General features: G+C 43.1%; 1 protein-coding gene and 1 non-coding gene across 2 annotated transcripts in view; one reads left to right on the top strand and one right to left on the bottom strand.

The window, feature by feature from the left end:
- btv (dynein cytoplasmic heavy chain beethoven) overlaps window positions 1-16,986 on the bottom strand; it is a 228,401-nt gene that overhangs the window by 195,857 nt on the left and 15,558 nt on the right. Inside the window, exons 5-6 of the mRNA XM_080284359.1 lie at window positions 9,849-9,975; window positions 1,977-2,127 (exon numbers count right to left, since the gene is read on the bottom strand). Of these exons, the coding sequence (XP_080140485.1) occupies window positions 1,977-2,127; window positions 9,849-9,975 (278 nt within the window). The remainder of the gene's footprint in view (window positions 1-1,976; window positions 2,128-9,848; window positions 9,976-16,986) is intronic.
- On the top strand, window positions 16,601-16,719 carry LOC145415281 (5S ribosomal RNA). The gene has a single exon (XR_013900058.1). It is a non-coding gene; the product is annotated as a 5S ribosomal RNA (ribosomal RNA).

Below are 16,986 nucleotides of genomic sequence, written 5' to 3'. Positions count from 1 at the left end.
GAAGTGGATGAGAATGGCAGTGCTCTGGTGGATATCTGTGCAGGGAGGAGGGTGGTAACAGCCAATACCTTCTTTACACACAAAATGATCCACAGCTATACATGGTGAGTGATTAGAAGGGTGGGTGTTTGTAATCTATGATCAAGGCTGTATGATCTTGCCTAATTCTTAGTAACAGAGGCTGTTAAAGTATCAGCTGGAATATCCTATCATCTCCACCAATGGCTACAACTTATGCTGCTGCCATTAATTCATGCTACTTTGCTATGTCCTCTCATAGCTTAAGACCATATTTGGAGGAACACAATTTTATGGAGGCAATAGTATGTCCCATTAGTACAACCCTGGTTACTCCCTGATTTGGGTAGGGGTGGGAGTGGGGGGGTGATGTCTTGTATAGACCTCCTCTCTCCCCCACAGGCATCATAATTAGTAAGCTTCTTCTCATGCCTTCTGAAAGGATGCAATGTCCATTTTGAGTAAGGTAACAACACCTGAGGATAAGATACAGGCAACCCCTTTATCCGAAGCAATTAGGTCAAGCAAAGTTAGTCAGACAAAGATTTTTCAGATACCAAATAGGTTACAATATGGATTATATGAGGCTATGTCAATTGGCCATACAGGTCTGCTCTTGTGTAACTCTGGTCACCTCCCACTGTATATATCCTGTTATAATATACACATTACACACTTCCAGCAACAAAATATTTGCAACAAAATTCATATAACATTAAACAACATAAGAACATAAGAACATAAGAAGAGAGGATAACTGCAGTAGGCCTGTTGGCCCATGCTAGGCAGCTCCTAGAAGAGTAACTGAACTACTAGAATGAGATAAGGATAGCAAAGAAGAAGGCTCTCCCCCGCCCTCCAAACCCTCCAGCCGAAACCGGCAGGAAAAAGTCAGAAAGAACACCACGCAGTATAGAAAAACTGGCGTGGACATCTTACAGGAAAGTGTGAAAGGAGAATAGAGACTATCATGGTGTAACCTGAAAAGGAAAAATGTATGAGTTTATATAGCATTATGTCAGGTGGCCACAGAAAGTTACTTATGTATGACTTCAGTCATCCCCCTTTCATGCATATTTCCAGTGGTAATTACACACTTACAGATACACAACTGCAACAGATTTTGGATAACACTCAATAACATATGGGTTATATGGGGCTATGTCAAGTGGTCATAAAGGGTGATTTTCAGATACAGAAGAAATGCTGATTCAGGTAATGTTTTTGATGCAAAAAATCCAGTACAGGCACACTTTCTAGGGGGTTGGTTGGGAATTTCTTTGTACCTAGCAGTTTCCATAGTTGAAAAACTCTTTCTTGGAGATATTTTTTGTATTAAAAATTCCAATAAACAGAATTGCTGATTCATATAAAGGGCTCTGGTGAGAGAAAAAAAAAAAAGGGAGGGAGGGGGGGGCATTTGGGAAAGCAAAACAAGGGTACAGATTGTCTGAATCGGGGGATAGCCTTTACAGTAGTCACTTCAACCAGGCTTAAAGCCTTTGTAATGCATCATGGGACAAGTCATCATTAAATGTGACATAGATATCTCCAGTTTCTTGATGCCTTCTGATGGAACACACTGTCCATTCTGAACAAGGCAATACCATTCGTGGACAATTTACTCCAGCCTTGGGTCGTCATGACTTATTATCGCCCGCCTTTTAACAAGGGGGAATGATAATGTATTTGCCTGCCTCTGTGTTCTGTCGGTGTGTGTTTACGTGTATCTGTTTCTATTATATTTCATGAACGGTTTGAACTATCAATATGAAACCTTCAGGGTATCAAGATATGGGAAAATTCTTGGACGAGTTTGAAAATGGGCACTCGGAGTCAGGGCCAAGGTCAGCAAAGTACAGTACATCATACTTACCCTCAATGATCCTGTGCAGTACTTTTAGTCACTTCACTCTCCTACGGTACACTTCTTAACAAAGCCTGGGATCATAACTTACTTGTACATAACGGGATAGTTGGTTGGCAAGCACATCCAGGAGATGAGTCATGCGAGCCTGAGGGAAATCTAGTCGCCATAACTCCTCCAATGCATTTTGTGTGTTTTCAAGTACATCCTCTGCATCAACTAATGCCACAGCATCCAAGCCACTGGAAGATGGATGATGAAAAAGTGTGAATTCAAGAGTGATAAAACACCATAGATTTAAACAAGCTTCATACAGTAATTCTGCACTGACGAGAAGTCTGGGCATATGAAAAGAAGTGTGTTTGGTTTTATTGGTTCCTATAACAAGGAATATGATACACACTGCAAAACAGCATTGTAGGAAGCTTTTTTTATATGCATGGCATTTGTGATCAATGATGACAGTTGTTAATACGTTCTAGAAGGCATAAAATATTTGTAAAACAAGAAACATGAAGAAAATGACAAACATCACCAGATGAAACTGTTCTGCATTAGGGATGCATGATTTCACCATGGCTACTGAACTTACATCAGGATAGTGTATAGTGGTTCTACAAGTGACATGAGTACTGGTATCCAGAACTGTGCTGTAAATGCGAAATCCACTATGCACACACTCATTAAAAAAAAAAAAAAAAAAAAAAAAGGCCTTATCCTCCCTCCAAACAATCCCCAAACACTACATAATTACTATTAAAGTACCTAGAGCCAGATGCCTTTATCTGAAGAAAGAATGGCCTGTCCTCCACTATCAGGCTGCCTTATCTACAACTCACACTCCTCTCTCATATAAAACTCCATCCTGTCCCTCTACCTCATCCTCATTCTCCCTCTCCCTCACTCACATACAATCATCTGGTCAGTCTGTCATTCTTCATCCCCTCTACATGACAAAACCATCTCAAAGTATTTCTCCTAATACTCTCTTACACATCCACATCAGCAACACAATGCTCTCTTTCACTTCCTCATTTATATCTGCCCGACTCTCCATGTACAGCAACTCCACACATTCCTATCTGATAACTTATTTCCACTGCTCTCACTCTTGATTTGCATCCTTCCAACAGTGCCCAAGTTTCATTTCCATTTGTAAGATTGAGGAGCACAATATTGTCAAGAACTGATTTTTTACCTACATACCATAGCCTTCATCACTGCTGCCAATGAACCAGCAATCTTTCTTTCCTTCTGTACCCTTTCATGCACTTCTCTTCTAACCTTCCATCCTTGCTTATCACATTATCTAAATATTCGACAGCACTCACATGCTCCATTTCCTGACCATCCAGCCGCATTATGCACCCTGTGACTTCATCTCTCTCAAAAACCATAACTGTACTCTTAGCTACATTCACCTTCAGATTTCATTTCTTACACACATCTCCAACCTATTCACCAAGCAATGCTCATCTTCATTTAACAACACACTATCATCAGCATACAAGTGTAACGGCAATTTCTAAATCCTACCCTCCTTCAATAAGGGCTCTCCAGCATCCACTACCCTACTGTGCATTTCTTTTATATTACCATCCATACATAAACACCCTGTCCTCGTTATAACGATGAAATGCATTTGGAAAAACCTATCGTTGAGCAGGGGCATTGTTAACCGTGGATGTTATAAAACAGAAAGTATAGTGATGAGTTTGAGAGCCTTGTGATCGCCACTCGACCAAGTCCAAAGCCTACCCAAATGAGTCCAAAAACAAACACAGGGAGTCACCTTCTATCTCAATAACCATCACTTTACTCTTTTCTACATTTATTCTCAAGGCATGACACTCACAGACATCTACAAAACTCTGCACTATCCTACCAAGCTCTTGTCCGGTATTTGCAAGTACAGTAGTACTGCATCATCCACACACATCAAATCTGGGATATTTCATCCATCATCATCCATTACCAACGTCATCCCTCTCTCCATTACTAGTGTTTTTATTACGTACTCTCATCACCCCATCCATATATATATATACTGTATATTGAACAACCACGGGGACATCACACAACCTTGTTGCACACCCACAATGGCTGTGAACCATTTGCTTAGATGCCCATTTACTCTTACACATGCCTAACTACCAACATAAAAATTCTTAATGGCATCCAGCAGCTTACCATCTACACTATACAAATGCAGAATCTTCCACAATCCTTCTCTGCCTACTTTGTCGTATGCTATTTCCAGGTCCATAAATGCCATAAACACCCTACAGTCCTTCTCACAAGCCTGCTCCACTATCTGTCTCATTGCATATATTTGATCCACACATCCTCTGCCACTCCTAAAGCCACCCTGTTCGTCACTCACTAGGTCTTCTGATATCTCTCTTACTTTCTCTATAATAAATCTTCCATATACCTTCTGTACAACACTCAGTAGACTTATGCCATGATAATTCTTGCAGCCTTCTTCCACTCTGCTGGCACAGTTTCATTCATCCATGCCTTCTTACAAATCTCCAACAAGCACTTCACTCTGTTCTCTCCACTACATTTAATAATCTCTGCATACACCTCAACACCAGCTGTTTTCCCAAATCGCAGCCATTTCACAGTGTTCTTCACTTCTGTGAGTGTCATATACCCTGACACTGCATTCATTCTCTGCACAACCCCCAAACCAATCATGTTTACAGCTGCTCTGCTCTCTCCATTCCCATTCATCAGACTTTCAAAATATTCTTTCCATCTGGTCCTTACTTCATCCCCATGGGTTAATAATCTACCACTTACATCCCCGACAAACCGTACACATAAAATCAGCATTATCTCGCAGTCTACCTCTGATACCACTATATCTCTTATGGGTGCATAAGAGATGTAGTGGTATAAGAAGTAGACTGTGAGATAATGCTGATTTTATGTGTAAGGTGTGTCGGGGAGAGCAGGTGGAGATTGTCAGATGTGAAAGAATTGAACTTGCTGGTGAATCTCTTGAGTGTGTGGAAGAGTTTTGTAATTTGGGAGACATGTTGTGTGCTGGAGGTGGGGCTGGAGCTAGCTCTGTGGCTAGGGTGAGAAGTGGTTGGAAGAAGTTCAGGAAGCTCTTGCCTCTCCTGACACTGAGAGGACTCTCCCTACGTGCTAAGGGGTCTTTGTATGCAGCATGTGTTAGGAGTGTAATGCTGTATGGTAGTGAGACCTGGGCAGTGAAGGAGGAGGATATTCGCTGGCTCAGACGTACAGAAATGACAATGATTAGGTGGATGTGTAGTGCGTCCCTGTGTGCAAGGTCTGAGGGGGCTGGGGTCACGATGGAAGAGTTGAGAGGTAGGATGGGACTGGAGTGTATTGATGATGTGATGAGGAGAGGTAGATTGTGATGGTTTGGACATGTGGAGAGGATGGGGGATGATAATTGGGTGAGGATGGTGAGAAGTGTTAATATTGGGGGTGGGGTTACGAGGGCAGACCGAGAAAGACATGGGACGAGGTCATTAAATGTGACCTCAGAGTTAAGGGACTGAACAGGGAGGCTGCAATGGATCGTGCAGCATGGAGAGCCGCCATTAGGTGACCAAGGCCGACACATGCAAGCATGTTGTAGCCTTTAAAAATGAAACGAAACGAACTTACATCCTTCACACTTTCACATTTCTTTCCGCTGTCACTTCTACATTTCTGCACCTCTTTCCAGAATAACTTTCTGTTCTGGAAAGAGGTGCAGAAATGTAGAAGTCCCATAATCATAGGTACCGACGTTGGTATCACAGAATATCATAGACTTCTGTTGCTGCCAAATGTAGATAACAGTCGTAGTCAAGGATTGTGTGGGTAAAGTTGAAAGTTGGAATACAAATGTGGGCGATTGTGTGTGTGTATGCGCCAACGCAAGATCGTGCTAGAAGAGTGAGAGAAGAGTTCTGGACAAATGTGGAAGTGTGCATGGAAAAGTTTGGAAGGAATGATAGAGTGTTTTTGATTGGTGATATGAATGGTAAAGTTGGTAATGTGAAGGTGGATGGAATAGTTGGTGAGTGGGGTGTGCCTGCTGAGGTAGATGAGAATGGGAGTGCGTTAGTGGACATTTGTGCTGGGAGGGGGTTGGTAATAGCCAATACCCTCTTCAGGCATAAAATGATCCACAGGTATACATGGCGAGTGATGAGAAGGGTGGGTGGTGAACTGAATGAAAGGAAGGCAATGATTGATTATGTGTGTGTGGATGAAAGGATGCGAAGATGTGTAAAGGATGCAAGAGTGTATAGAGGTTGGGGAGTGGACTTTCTGACCACTACTTGGTCATGGCCAGAATTAGGATGCAAGTAAGATGGAGGAATAGAAGAAGGGAAAGACGAGAGGAAGGAGTAGTTGCAAGGAGAGTGGAAAGGTTAGAAGAGGATGAGAAAAAGGCAGAGTATAAGAGAGAAGTGGAGGAGCGATTGGGCAAATATGAATTGGAGCAGATGGGAGACGTGGAAGGTGTGTGTAAGATATTTACAGAAGAAATATGTGCAGCATGTGATGTGGTGTGTGGAAGGAAGAGAAGACGGAGGGGGGTGCAAGGAACAGCGTGGTGGACTGAAGAGGTGAAACAGGCAGTGGCACAAAAGAAGAAAGCATACAATGAATGGATGAGAAATAGGGGCGTGGAAGAAGTTGAGAGGCGGAAGAGAGAGTTATATGTGGAAAGGAAGAGAGAGGTGAAAAGATTAGTAAGAGAGAGTAAGAAGAGAGTGGATGAGGAATTTGGAAGGAATTTGAGTGTAAAGTGGAGGGACTGTAAGAAAATGTTCTGGAGAGAAGTGAAAAGAGTAAGACAGGGTGGAAGTGAAGTTAGCAGGGGAGTGAAAGATAAAAATGGTAGATTACTAGTGGAGAAGGGAGAAAAAGTGAGCAGATGGAGAGAACACTTTAAGGAATTGTTGAACGTAGAGGATGGAAGTAATGCGAGTATAAGTGGCTGGGGAATGGCTGGGAGAAGGAGGGAGGTGAGAAGACAGGAAGAAATCAGTAGGATAGAAGTTGTGGAAGCAATGAAGAAAGTTAAATCGGGGAAAGCCCCAGGAATTGATGGAGTGTGTGGTGAAATGCTGAAGCATGGGGAGAGATAGTAGTAGAATGGATGTGGAAGATGTGCAGATTGGCCTGGGAGGAAGGTAGAGTCCCGGAGGATTGGAAGTCAGGTATAATTATTCCCTTGTACAAAGGAAAAGGGGAAAAAGAAGTGTGTGGTAATCATAGGGGCATTTGTCTTCTTAGTATAATAGGAAAAGTGTATGGTAGGATACTTATAGACAGAGTTAGAGAAAGAACAGAGAAATTAGTTGGAGAAGAACAGGGAGGCTTTAGGAAGGGAAGAGGTTGTGTAGATCAGATATTCATTCTTAGATCTTTAGTGGAAAAGTTTCTAGAGAAGGGAAAGAAGTTGTATGCGGCTTTCATGGATTTGGAGAAAGCATATGACAGGGTGGATAGACAAGGATTGTGGAAAGTGTTAAGAATATATGGAGTAGATGGGAAGTTGTTGAATGCTGTGAAGAGTATGTACGATGGTGCGAAGGCTGCAGTGCGTGTGGATGGTGAACTAAGTGAATTTTTCTTTTGAAAGTTGGTTTGAAACAGGGATGTGTCATGTCTCCATGGTTGCTCAATCTGTACATGGATGGGGTAATAAAAGAGGTACAAGGTAGGGTAGTGGATGTTGGAGTGGCCCAGGTGAGAGAGGATAGTGTTTGGAAACTCCCTGTACTGTTGTTTGCAGATGATACTGTGTTGTTGAGTGAAGACGAAGGGGAGCTGCAAGGCTTGGTGGATGAGTTTGGGAGAGTGTGTAAGAAACGGAACCTAAAGGTGAATGTAGGGAAGAGTAAAGTGATGGTCTTTGAGAGAGGTGAAGTCAGTGAATGTACAGCGAGGTTGGATGGTGAGGAATTGGAAAATGTGAGTACGTTTAAGTATTTGGGTAGTGTGATGAGTAAGGATGGAGGTTTGGAGGGTGAAGTGCTTGAAAGGGTACAGCAGGGAAGAAAGGTTGCTGGTTCCTTGAAAGCAGTGATAAGAAACAGGGAAGTGAGCATGGAAGTAAAAAAAGTTACTACATGACAGTATTGTGATACCAACTCTAACATACGGAAGTGAAGCTTGGACATTGTTGGAAGGACACAAGTCAAGAGTGAGAGCAGTGGAAATGAGTTATTTAAGAGGAGCCTGTGGAGTCACGTGGAGAGACAGGCTGACGAATGAGGATATAAAGGAGCGTTGTGGTGTGGATGTGGATGTGATAGGAAGCGTTGTGAGGAACACACTGAGGTGGTTTGGCCATGTGGAGAGGATGGAGGGTGAAAGACTGACGAAGAGAGTGTATATGAGTAAGGTGGAGGGTGGAAGAGGGAGGGGGAGACCGAGGATGAGATGGAGGGATGGGGTGGAGAGGTATATGAGAGAGGGGGGTGTGAGTTGGGAGCAGGGCAGTGAAATGGCGGGGGACAGGGCGACTTGGAGGCGATTTGTTTGTGGCCACCCCAAACGGGATTGAGGCGTCTGGCAATAGATAGATAGATAGATAGATAGTTTGGCTGAGGCACCTTTGTCGCTAGTATGGATTAAGGTAGGCTGCTCCCAGTGTAAAATGGTGAGGCATCGGATAGTTCATTGTGGGTTTTATCTTGAGTTAGGTATTTTCTCTGTGTCACTTGCTCCTCTGTCTATCTTGTATCGTAAATGAAGGTGAAGTATAGACACTCTCTGGGGTTATGGGGTTTTATTGTGACACAGTTATGTAAGGGACATAGTGACGTGACCCATGTATTGTCAACGTGACGGTGAAACCTCCTACTCTACCCTAACATCCTAAGCTTCCTTTTCTCGTCTTTTCAACCCCCTTCTGCCTCCTCTGGTTCTCTCTGGCTCTCTGAATGCTACACCTGATCTGTAGTAATATATACTGCCTGGTTACCAGCTGGGTGATGTGTGTGTGCATATATGTGTATGTGTGTAGTGTCTAGTACATATGTGTTTGAATGTTGCATTCTGGCCAAAGGATGTGTACATCTCCACCTGAGCACCAGACATTGCATACTGTGCAAGTGTTACATAATGATAAATATATTAATGCCTATAACTATTACATCCCTACAACTATTGCATATTGTGTTATGACATATTAATGCCTATATATTAAGTCAGTGAGGTAGACTAGCACACATACATCATCATCTAACCCATAGAGAACGAGGCAAGGCAGGAAATCCATGCAGGGGCACAGCAGATGCTCCACCCAGCCTCTGAAACTCCCCCCTCCTCCATTACACATCACAGTTCAGATCAGTACAATAAATATTTATAAATATTCTCATCAATGCTTACTTTTCTGGCCAATCAGGGGAGGTGAGAGCAAGCTTAGTGGGGTCATTAAGGGTGACAATAAAGAGGGTTGGGACAAAAATACAAATTGCCATATGTTCTATTACTTGTGTGGGTAATTATAGCGCTCCAATCGGGTTGAGCTGGTGAAGGTTTATATCCAAGGGATGGTTGGGGTTTACTGCTCACATAATGCCACTCAGGGATGAATGGGGCTGGTCACTCTCATCTTAAATGTCAGGACCAATTTGCCCAGTGCCGGGCTCCTACGCTCCTCATGGGGCAACGTAGGATTGGATGATGGATGGACGGATGTGAAATTTCTACACTGTGGCATAATGCAGGAACCAAAATGCTACATTATAGGTGAGTGTACTGCACTGAAGGTTTTCCAAAAATTCAAGTCTCTCCATTTGTCGGCAAATAATGCAATGACTCTTAGTGAACTGTCATATATATTATACATTAAAATGTGAAAAAAGAAATGCTTGGGAAACAGTGCAACTACTCGTAGTGAACTGTCACATACATTAGACATTAAAAGGTTAAAAAACAAAGGCTTAGCAAAAAATTAATATCTGACCTGAATTCCTTGGACACAGGTTCCAGACAATTGTAGAAACTACGTGCAGTCTCCTTTTCTTCCACACTCATTGGGTTATTGGCTGTATCTGCCCAGTAGTCCGTTTCATCTTTCACACTCAGTATACCTGTCATGGTGAATAAGTAAGGTACATTATAATGTCTGCCACATTCCTTTTCAAGGAGCAGTACTGTAATGTCTATAAATACAACACTGAATTTAAAAAAAAAATCATCACTGTCACCACCACCACCACTGTCGTCATTGTCATCATCCAACATTTTTTCCCACCCAGTGATGGAATGAGGTCAGGTCCAGAGAGCAAGAAAAAGCATGAGAGAGAGAAAAACCATCAACAGTATGTCCAGTAAAATGAGCCACACTCTCATTCACTCAACATTCAAACCATCTGAAATGGACTCCACATCATAGGCAAAGCCAGCCACATTTACATGCTTCACACCACCTATCAGCTAAAGACAGTCAAATCACCATCACATCTCTGGGTAAAAACAGGAATGCTAAACCCTTGTCTTACACTCCTCTGTATAAAAGTCTTCCAACCAGCTCGATTCCTTGTCATTTCCCTAGACTCATATCCCCATACCTCACCTTCTCACACACACACACATTTGTCACATCTATCCACCTTCTTCTTGGCTTATCACACTCCATCTCACTTTCAAACTCACTCAGATGCATCCTTTTTACCACCTTGTTTATACCCATTTTCTCCACATGTCTGTACCATCTCAGAACACTCTCTTCAATTCTACTGTATGCAAAACTTCCATCCTCCATATTTTCCCAAATAACATTATTCCTTATCCTCTTCATATTTTGCACTCCACACACAATCCTCTATAACCCCATCTTCACAGTTCTTACTTATGACTTACCATTTTCATGCTACACCAGAGTCTCACACTCATACTTCAACGTGGGCACTAAAACTTCTTTATGAATCTAAAAGTAAGATGCAGGAGGAACATATCAAGGAAATTCAGGAACACAAGGGGTGGGAAAAACTCAAGAGGAAGATAAAACATGTCTTAAGGAGATTTCAAAACAAGAGAGAAAGAAAAACCAGGAAAAGTGGAGAAGGAAGTGGTGAAGGTACTAAAAAGTAACGAATCACTTGTCAGAGATCCAGCAGACACGAAAAAATGTGTGATTATCTAAGGTTTGAAAGAAAAACCAATGCCAGCGAGGTCAGAAAGAGAAAGGGAAGAAGTGAGAAGGGTGAAGGAAATAGTGTCAATAGTTATGGAAGGAAAGGACAAAGCCCAAGTGGAGACTGAAGAAGTGTTCAGGCTGGGAAAATATGTGGAGGAAGGGGCATCCCCACTCAAAGTAAAATTTCAATTGCAGGTCACAGTAAATCAAATAATCAACAAGACTTGGAAATTAGCAGACAGGGAAGAATTTAAAAATATCTGGATAGGGGGAGATGCAAATGAGGAAGAGAGAGCTTAAATACTGACACTTGTTAAGGAAGCGAAGGAAAAAAATGACTAGAGAACGGAGGAAGAGAATACAGAGTTCTATTGAAGAGTTATGGTACCGAAGTAAAGAGGAAGAGAGAAGGACAGAATAAAAAAATGTAAAAAGATTGAAAGTGGCATATGGTAATATAGATGGTCTAGTCTCAGCAAGGCTAGAAATAGACAATTTCTTGAGGGTAAATGAGCCAGGCATTAAGTGCTTCGCAGAGACCAAGCTAAGACAGAATATTGAAATCCAAGTGGGAAATGGGAAATACAAACTATGGAGAAGAGATAAAAAAGTGAAAAACAGCCTAAATTTGGATACTGTGGAACTGGGAGAAAGCATTGCTGAAGTGATAAATGTGGTAACAGAAACCAGAGGGAAAGGCAAGAGAGACATCGCAGTGGCATATGTTCCCCCCCAAGACAAGTGCATGGAATGAGGAGGAACTTCAGGAGATGATGTTGGACATGGTTAGCGACCCACAGAAAGTGACTGAGAAAAGTAACAACATAATCCTGATGGGGGACTTCAACTGTAAAGAGATATACTGGGAGGAGTGGGACTTAGGAAGTTGTGAAGATTTGTGGGGCAGTATACTATTAAATGTAGCAATAGATAATGTAATGATCCAATGGGTCAAAGAAGAGACAAGATTTTGGGGGAATGACACACCAGCAAGACTAGACTTAACTCTAACCACAGAACCTGATGCAAATGAATCTCTGAAATATCTGTGTTCTATAAGAAAAACTGATCAAGTAATGATACAGTTCCAAACGACAGAAGGAACTGAGGAGATGAGAGATGAACTATACAGGCATAGAAGATACAACTTTGGGAGAGCAAACTTTACAGGCTTGAGAAAATTTTTTGAAGAAGCGGATTGGGGAGAATTCTGGGAAACAAGAAAGATACAGAAGAAGAGGAATCTTTCTAGACTTCTATAATATAGGTGTGGAAAAGTATGTTACACAAGTTAGTGGGAAAGAGAACTGGAGAAATGACTGGTTCAACAAAAGGTGTATGGTAGCAAAAAAAGAAAGAGATAAGGCATGGAACAAATGGAAAAAGAGAAGTTATGACAGAACAAAGGAAGAATATAAAAGAACTAGAAATGAATATACAAGAATACATAGAGAGGAAGAAAGAAACTTCAAAAAAGGTATTGTTGACAAATGTAAGGAAGAATCTAAACTGTTCTGCAGGTTTGTTTATGGTAAATTTAAACAAAAGGAAGGAATCAATAAGCTGAAAGTAGAAGGAACTGTCTATAAAGATGCAGTTATGCAAGCTGAAATAATGAACAAATGTTTCCAATCAGTCTCCACTAGAGAGAGTGATTTTGTGGAGGAGGAGGGAGTGACTGGAAATGTAGTGTTTAAAGATGTAAAAGTTGAAGTGCAAGAAGTATACATATTACTGGAAACCCACGATGTGAGGAAGGCCCCAGGACCAGACGGGATCTCTAACTGGATACTAATGGAATGCAGAGAACAAATGGCAGATAAGATTCAAGGTTTAACTGCGTGTTCTCTGGAAGAAGGGAAAGTGCCTCGGGAATGGAAGAGGGCCATTGTGGTACCAATTTATAAGGCAAAGAACAAGGAAGTACCCCTGAATTACAAACCAGTGTCCCTGACCAGCATGGCTGCAAAACTGCATGAGAGAATCCTGAAAGACAAATGGATAAAATAACTGGATGAGATAGACATTTTGCCAGAAAGTCAGTTTGGATTCAGACGTGCATGGTCGTGTGTTTCCAACTTGTTGAGCTTCTACTCAAGGGCAATAGATGTGCTACAGGAGAGAGATAGTTGGGTGGATTGTGTGTATTTAGATTCGGAGAAAGCCTTTAACCCGCCCCGTCCCGTTGACGTATGGGTACGTTGCAACGATTTGCATTTGCCAGTCCCGGTGACGTACCGGTACGTCGTGCAATTGCAATGCGCATAATTTCGACAATTTTCAAAATTCACGCTTGATTTGCGGTACGTACCCTCGCATGACCTTCCCCTACCTGCCACTAGGCGGGGACACTCGGAAACCCTGCATGACCCGCGCTAGCCCACCACTCGTCCACTCACCTGGTAGCAACGGTCCTGCTCAGACATGGCTAAGAGAGGTCTCTCAGACAGCGAAATTCAAGTCGCCCTGGACACCTTTACAGGCGACAGTGATTCCCCTGGACGACGAGGATATGGACAAGGATTATGTGCAGCCAAAGGAGGAAGAAACCACCAGCAGTGACGAGGAAGTTCCGTCTCCCAGGAAGCGGCAGTACGTGACTTACCGTGCTGCTAGAGAGGGGCAGCAGGCAAACAAGGCACGTGCAACATCCTATCCCTATCCCCAACGTGATTTGGAACCAGAATTCGAGGACGAGGACGAGGACGGAGCCGTGGGACGTGCTGCCACGTGGTATGGACGTGAGGTGATAACTCATCGTGGCCCAGAGCGCACACCACGTCGTATGAGCAGGTATGGGCCTAGCATTTTGTTTGGGGAGTTAGGAAGTCAAGTGGAGGGAGTGGGGAGTGAAAGGGAAAGTCCAGGGAGGATTAGGGAAAGTGAGAGTGACGTGAGTGAGTCATTGCTCTCCCTACGTAGTGTGAGGCGGCACAGTGGATCACGAGGGCCAGTGCGGGTGCGTTCCTTATCACGTGGGGTTGTGAGGGAGGGGGAAGGTGGGGAGGAACCACTCCCAAGCACGTCTTATGCTCCCCAACATCCCCTAACACGTGGTCGAGCTAGGGTGCGTGAGAAAGCACGTGGTGTTGTCATGGAGGGGGAAGGTGGGGAGGAACCACTCCCCAGCAAGTCTTCTGCTCCCCAATATTCCCCTATTTCATCCCCACAGCCCCCTAATGTTTCTCAAGGCCGTAAGGGTAAGGGAAAGGGAAAGGGTAAAGGCAGAGGGAAGAGGAGTGACAGTGGGGAAGCCCTCTGCACTCCTTCTCCCCCACCTCCCCAACCAGGATCTCCTCCCCACCCAGAGGAAGGCAGTGATGGGGATGATGGGGACGAGGGATTTGTGTCGTGGAATTGGGAGGATGGGAGTGATTTTTCTCCCCTCATTCACCCCTTCACTGAGTAGGGGCGATCTGGCTGCATTGCTCCAGGAATTCACCGTAATTCCACCAGGTTGGATTTTTTCCACCTGTTTTTCAGTGAGGCATTTGTGGAGCAGATTGTATACCAAACCAACCTGTTTGCAAGCGCCCAGAGCCTAGAGAGTGAAAGATTGGGAACAAGGAGTAGGCATTCTATCATCTATGATTAACCTGTCTTCCTTCCAGAAATGTTCTTATTTTTTGCCCTGATCCTTTTGATGGGTATTATACGAAAGAATAGAATTCCTGCTTACTGGACTAGGGACCCTGTTATGTTTACCCCAATATTTGGTCAAGTGATGAGCCGTAATCGGTTTCAACAATTCTAAGTCGCCTCCATTTCTATGATGCTCATGATCCTGCAAATGCAAACAACACTGATAAAATGAGGCGAATTAGGTTGATCTTTGATCACCTCAGGCAAACCTTTCGTTCCTCATTCTATCCCTATAGAGACCTCGTCATAGACGAGAGTCTCGTGTTGTGGAGAGGCAGTATTTCATTTAGGCAGTATATACCCAGCAAAAGGCACCGTTTTGGGTTCAAGATCTTTGTTATGTGCGACTGTAGAACTGGATACGTGCAAGACATAGTCTTGTATATCGGTGACAGACAGACATAATAGAAGATCGAAGCATTGGACTGTCGGGAGCAGTGGTAAAGACAATGATAGAAGACTACCTTCATCGTGGTCACGTTCTCTACCTGGACAGTTGGTACACTAGCCCTCTTCTCGCTCGTTATCTTCACACGCATGAAACGGGAGTCTGTGGAACCATGAAGGTGAACCGGCGTCACATGGCCAAGGTAGGGTGGAAACTTGCAAGGAATGAGGTTGTCTTCTTCAAAGCCAACAACATCCTTGCAACTGTGTGGAACCACAACAGAGAAGTAAGCCTCTTGTCCACGGTTCACCGCCCCTTGATGCACCGTACTGATTCCGTAGATTACTGTAGCGAGAACAGGCGTCGTGTTTGGAAACCTGAGTGTGTCATGGATTATAATATAACCATGCGCCTCGTGGACCAGTCAGACTCCATGATATCGACGGTAGAGTGTGCCAGGACCACGATGAAGTGGTATAAGAAACTGTTCTTTCACTTGCTAGATATCACTGCTCTGAATTGCCACCACCTTCACGCCATGACAACAGGAGTTCAGGAAACATTTGAAGGGTTTGTGAGGGAGCTCACAAGAGAAATCTATGCACGGTATGCTGTTGAAAGGCCCCAACATCGCACCCGCACTGCCCCTATTGCACAAACTCCCCTGAGAATATCCGGCTGCCATTTCCCCACTCCTATCCCTCCCCAGCCAAACAGATCTAGGCCTCAACGCAGGTGTCACGTGTGCAGTAATTCCCAGGTGAGACTCACGACACAGAGGAAGGACACCCGCTATGAGTGCGTGCAGTGTGACGTGGGTCTCTGTATTCACCCATGTTTCAGTGAATATCACACGTTGATGCAATTCTAATATGGTGTGAATGCAAAAGGACGCAGAAATTATGAGGTAAATGCGACAGACAGACACTCAGTGAAATTATCAGTCATGTTGATCTCCAAACATTAGTATAAAGTGCATACGGGTATAACATAAGTGCAAAAATTGTATGTAAGTATATAAATATGCCCTAAGTGGAAACTTACATAGCGAGGGTTTTATGATGCGATATTCTGTCGCTCAGTGCAATAAATACGGCCCGTAATTATATAATTATTATTATTGCAATTGCTTACGGGTATAATATAAGTTCAAATTATTGTAAGTGCTGAAATATATTCTAAGTCAAATATTCATAGCATGTGTATAGAGATGCGATTTCCTGACGCTCAGTTGAATGAATAAGGCACGTATTAGTGAAAATAAAAGTCAGCAGGTGGTAAAGTGTGTAATATATGTGAAGAATTAGTATATAAGTGTGTGAGTATTATGTTGGTCAAAACATTCATTCCGAGGGTATTTTCATGCGATATTCTCACGCTCACTTGAATAAATAATGCCAGTAAGTATGTACAGTGCAGTATAAGGGTGTAAACGTGTGTAATGTAAGTGGAAAATTATAATTGGAGTGAATAAATAAAGTAGATGATGAAACACGAGTGTTTGAGATCGTGGTAGCTACGTGAATATGCGCTAGCATATCGCTAAATTAACGGGCATACCACGTTGAGTACACCGCTTCCCGTCCGATCAGCGAAGTTAAGCAACGTTGGGTCTGGTTAGTACTTGGATGGGTGACCGCCTGGGAACACCAGATGCTGTTGGCATCCCTACGTGTCAAGTGGGGTTGGTGGAGGATTAGTGCCCCTCCCTGTAAAACAATTAACTCTAAGCCCTTGGCCACCCCGTTTGGGATACATGGCGTCTGGCAATGAATGAATGAATGATATTGCTAAATGCCCTCGTAATGAATGAAAATGATTGAAAACATTTACAGTGGTGGAGGAAAGGTTCTATGTAAAGGGAAAAATAATTGGAAAGTGATAAAACAATTTGGTATGTTGAAATATGAGTCATAGCGAGTGCGCTTACTA

Source organism: Coenobita brevimanus, chromosome 101 (genome assembly GCF_032717465.1).
Source record: "Coenobita brevimanus isolate Jiangsu-jjx chromosome 101, ASM3271746v2, whole genome shotgun sequence".
Taxonomy (NCBI): Eukaryota; Metazoa; Arthropoda; class Malacostraca; order Decapoda; family Coenobitidae; genus Coenobita; species Coenobita brevimanus.
Note: the sequence above shows the minus strand (reverse complement) of the source record. Positions and strands in the feature narration are given on the sequence as shown.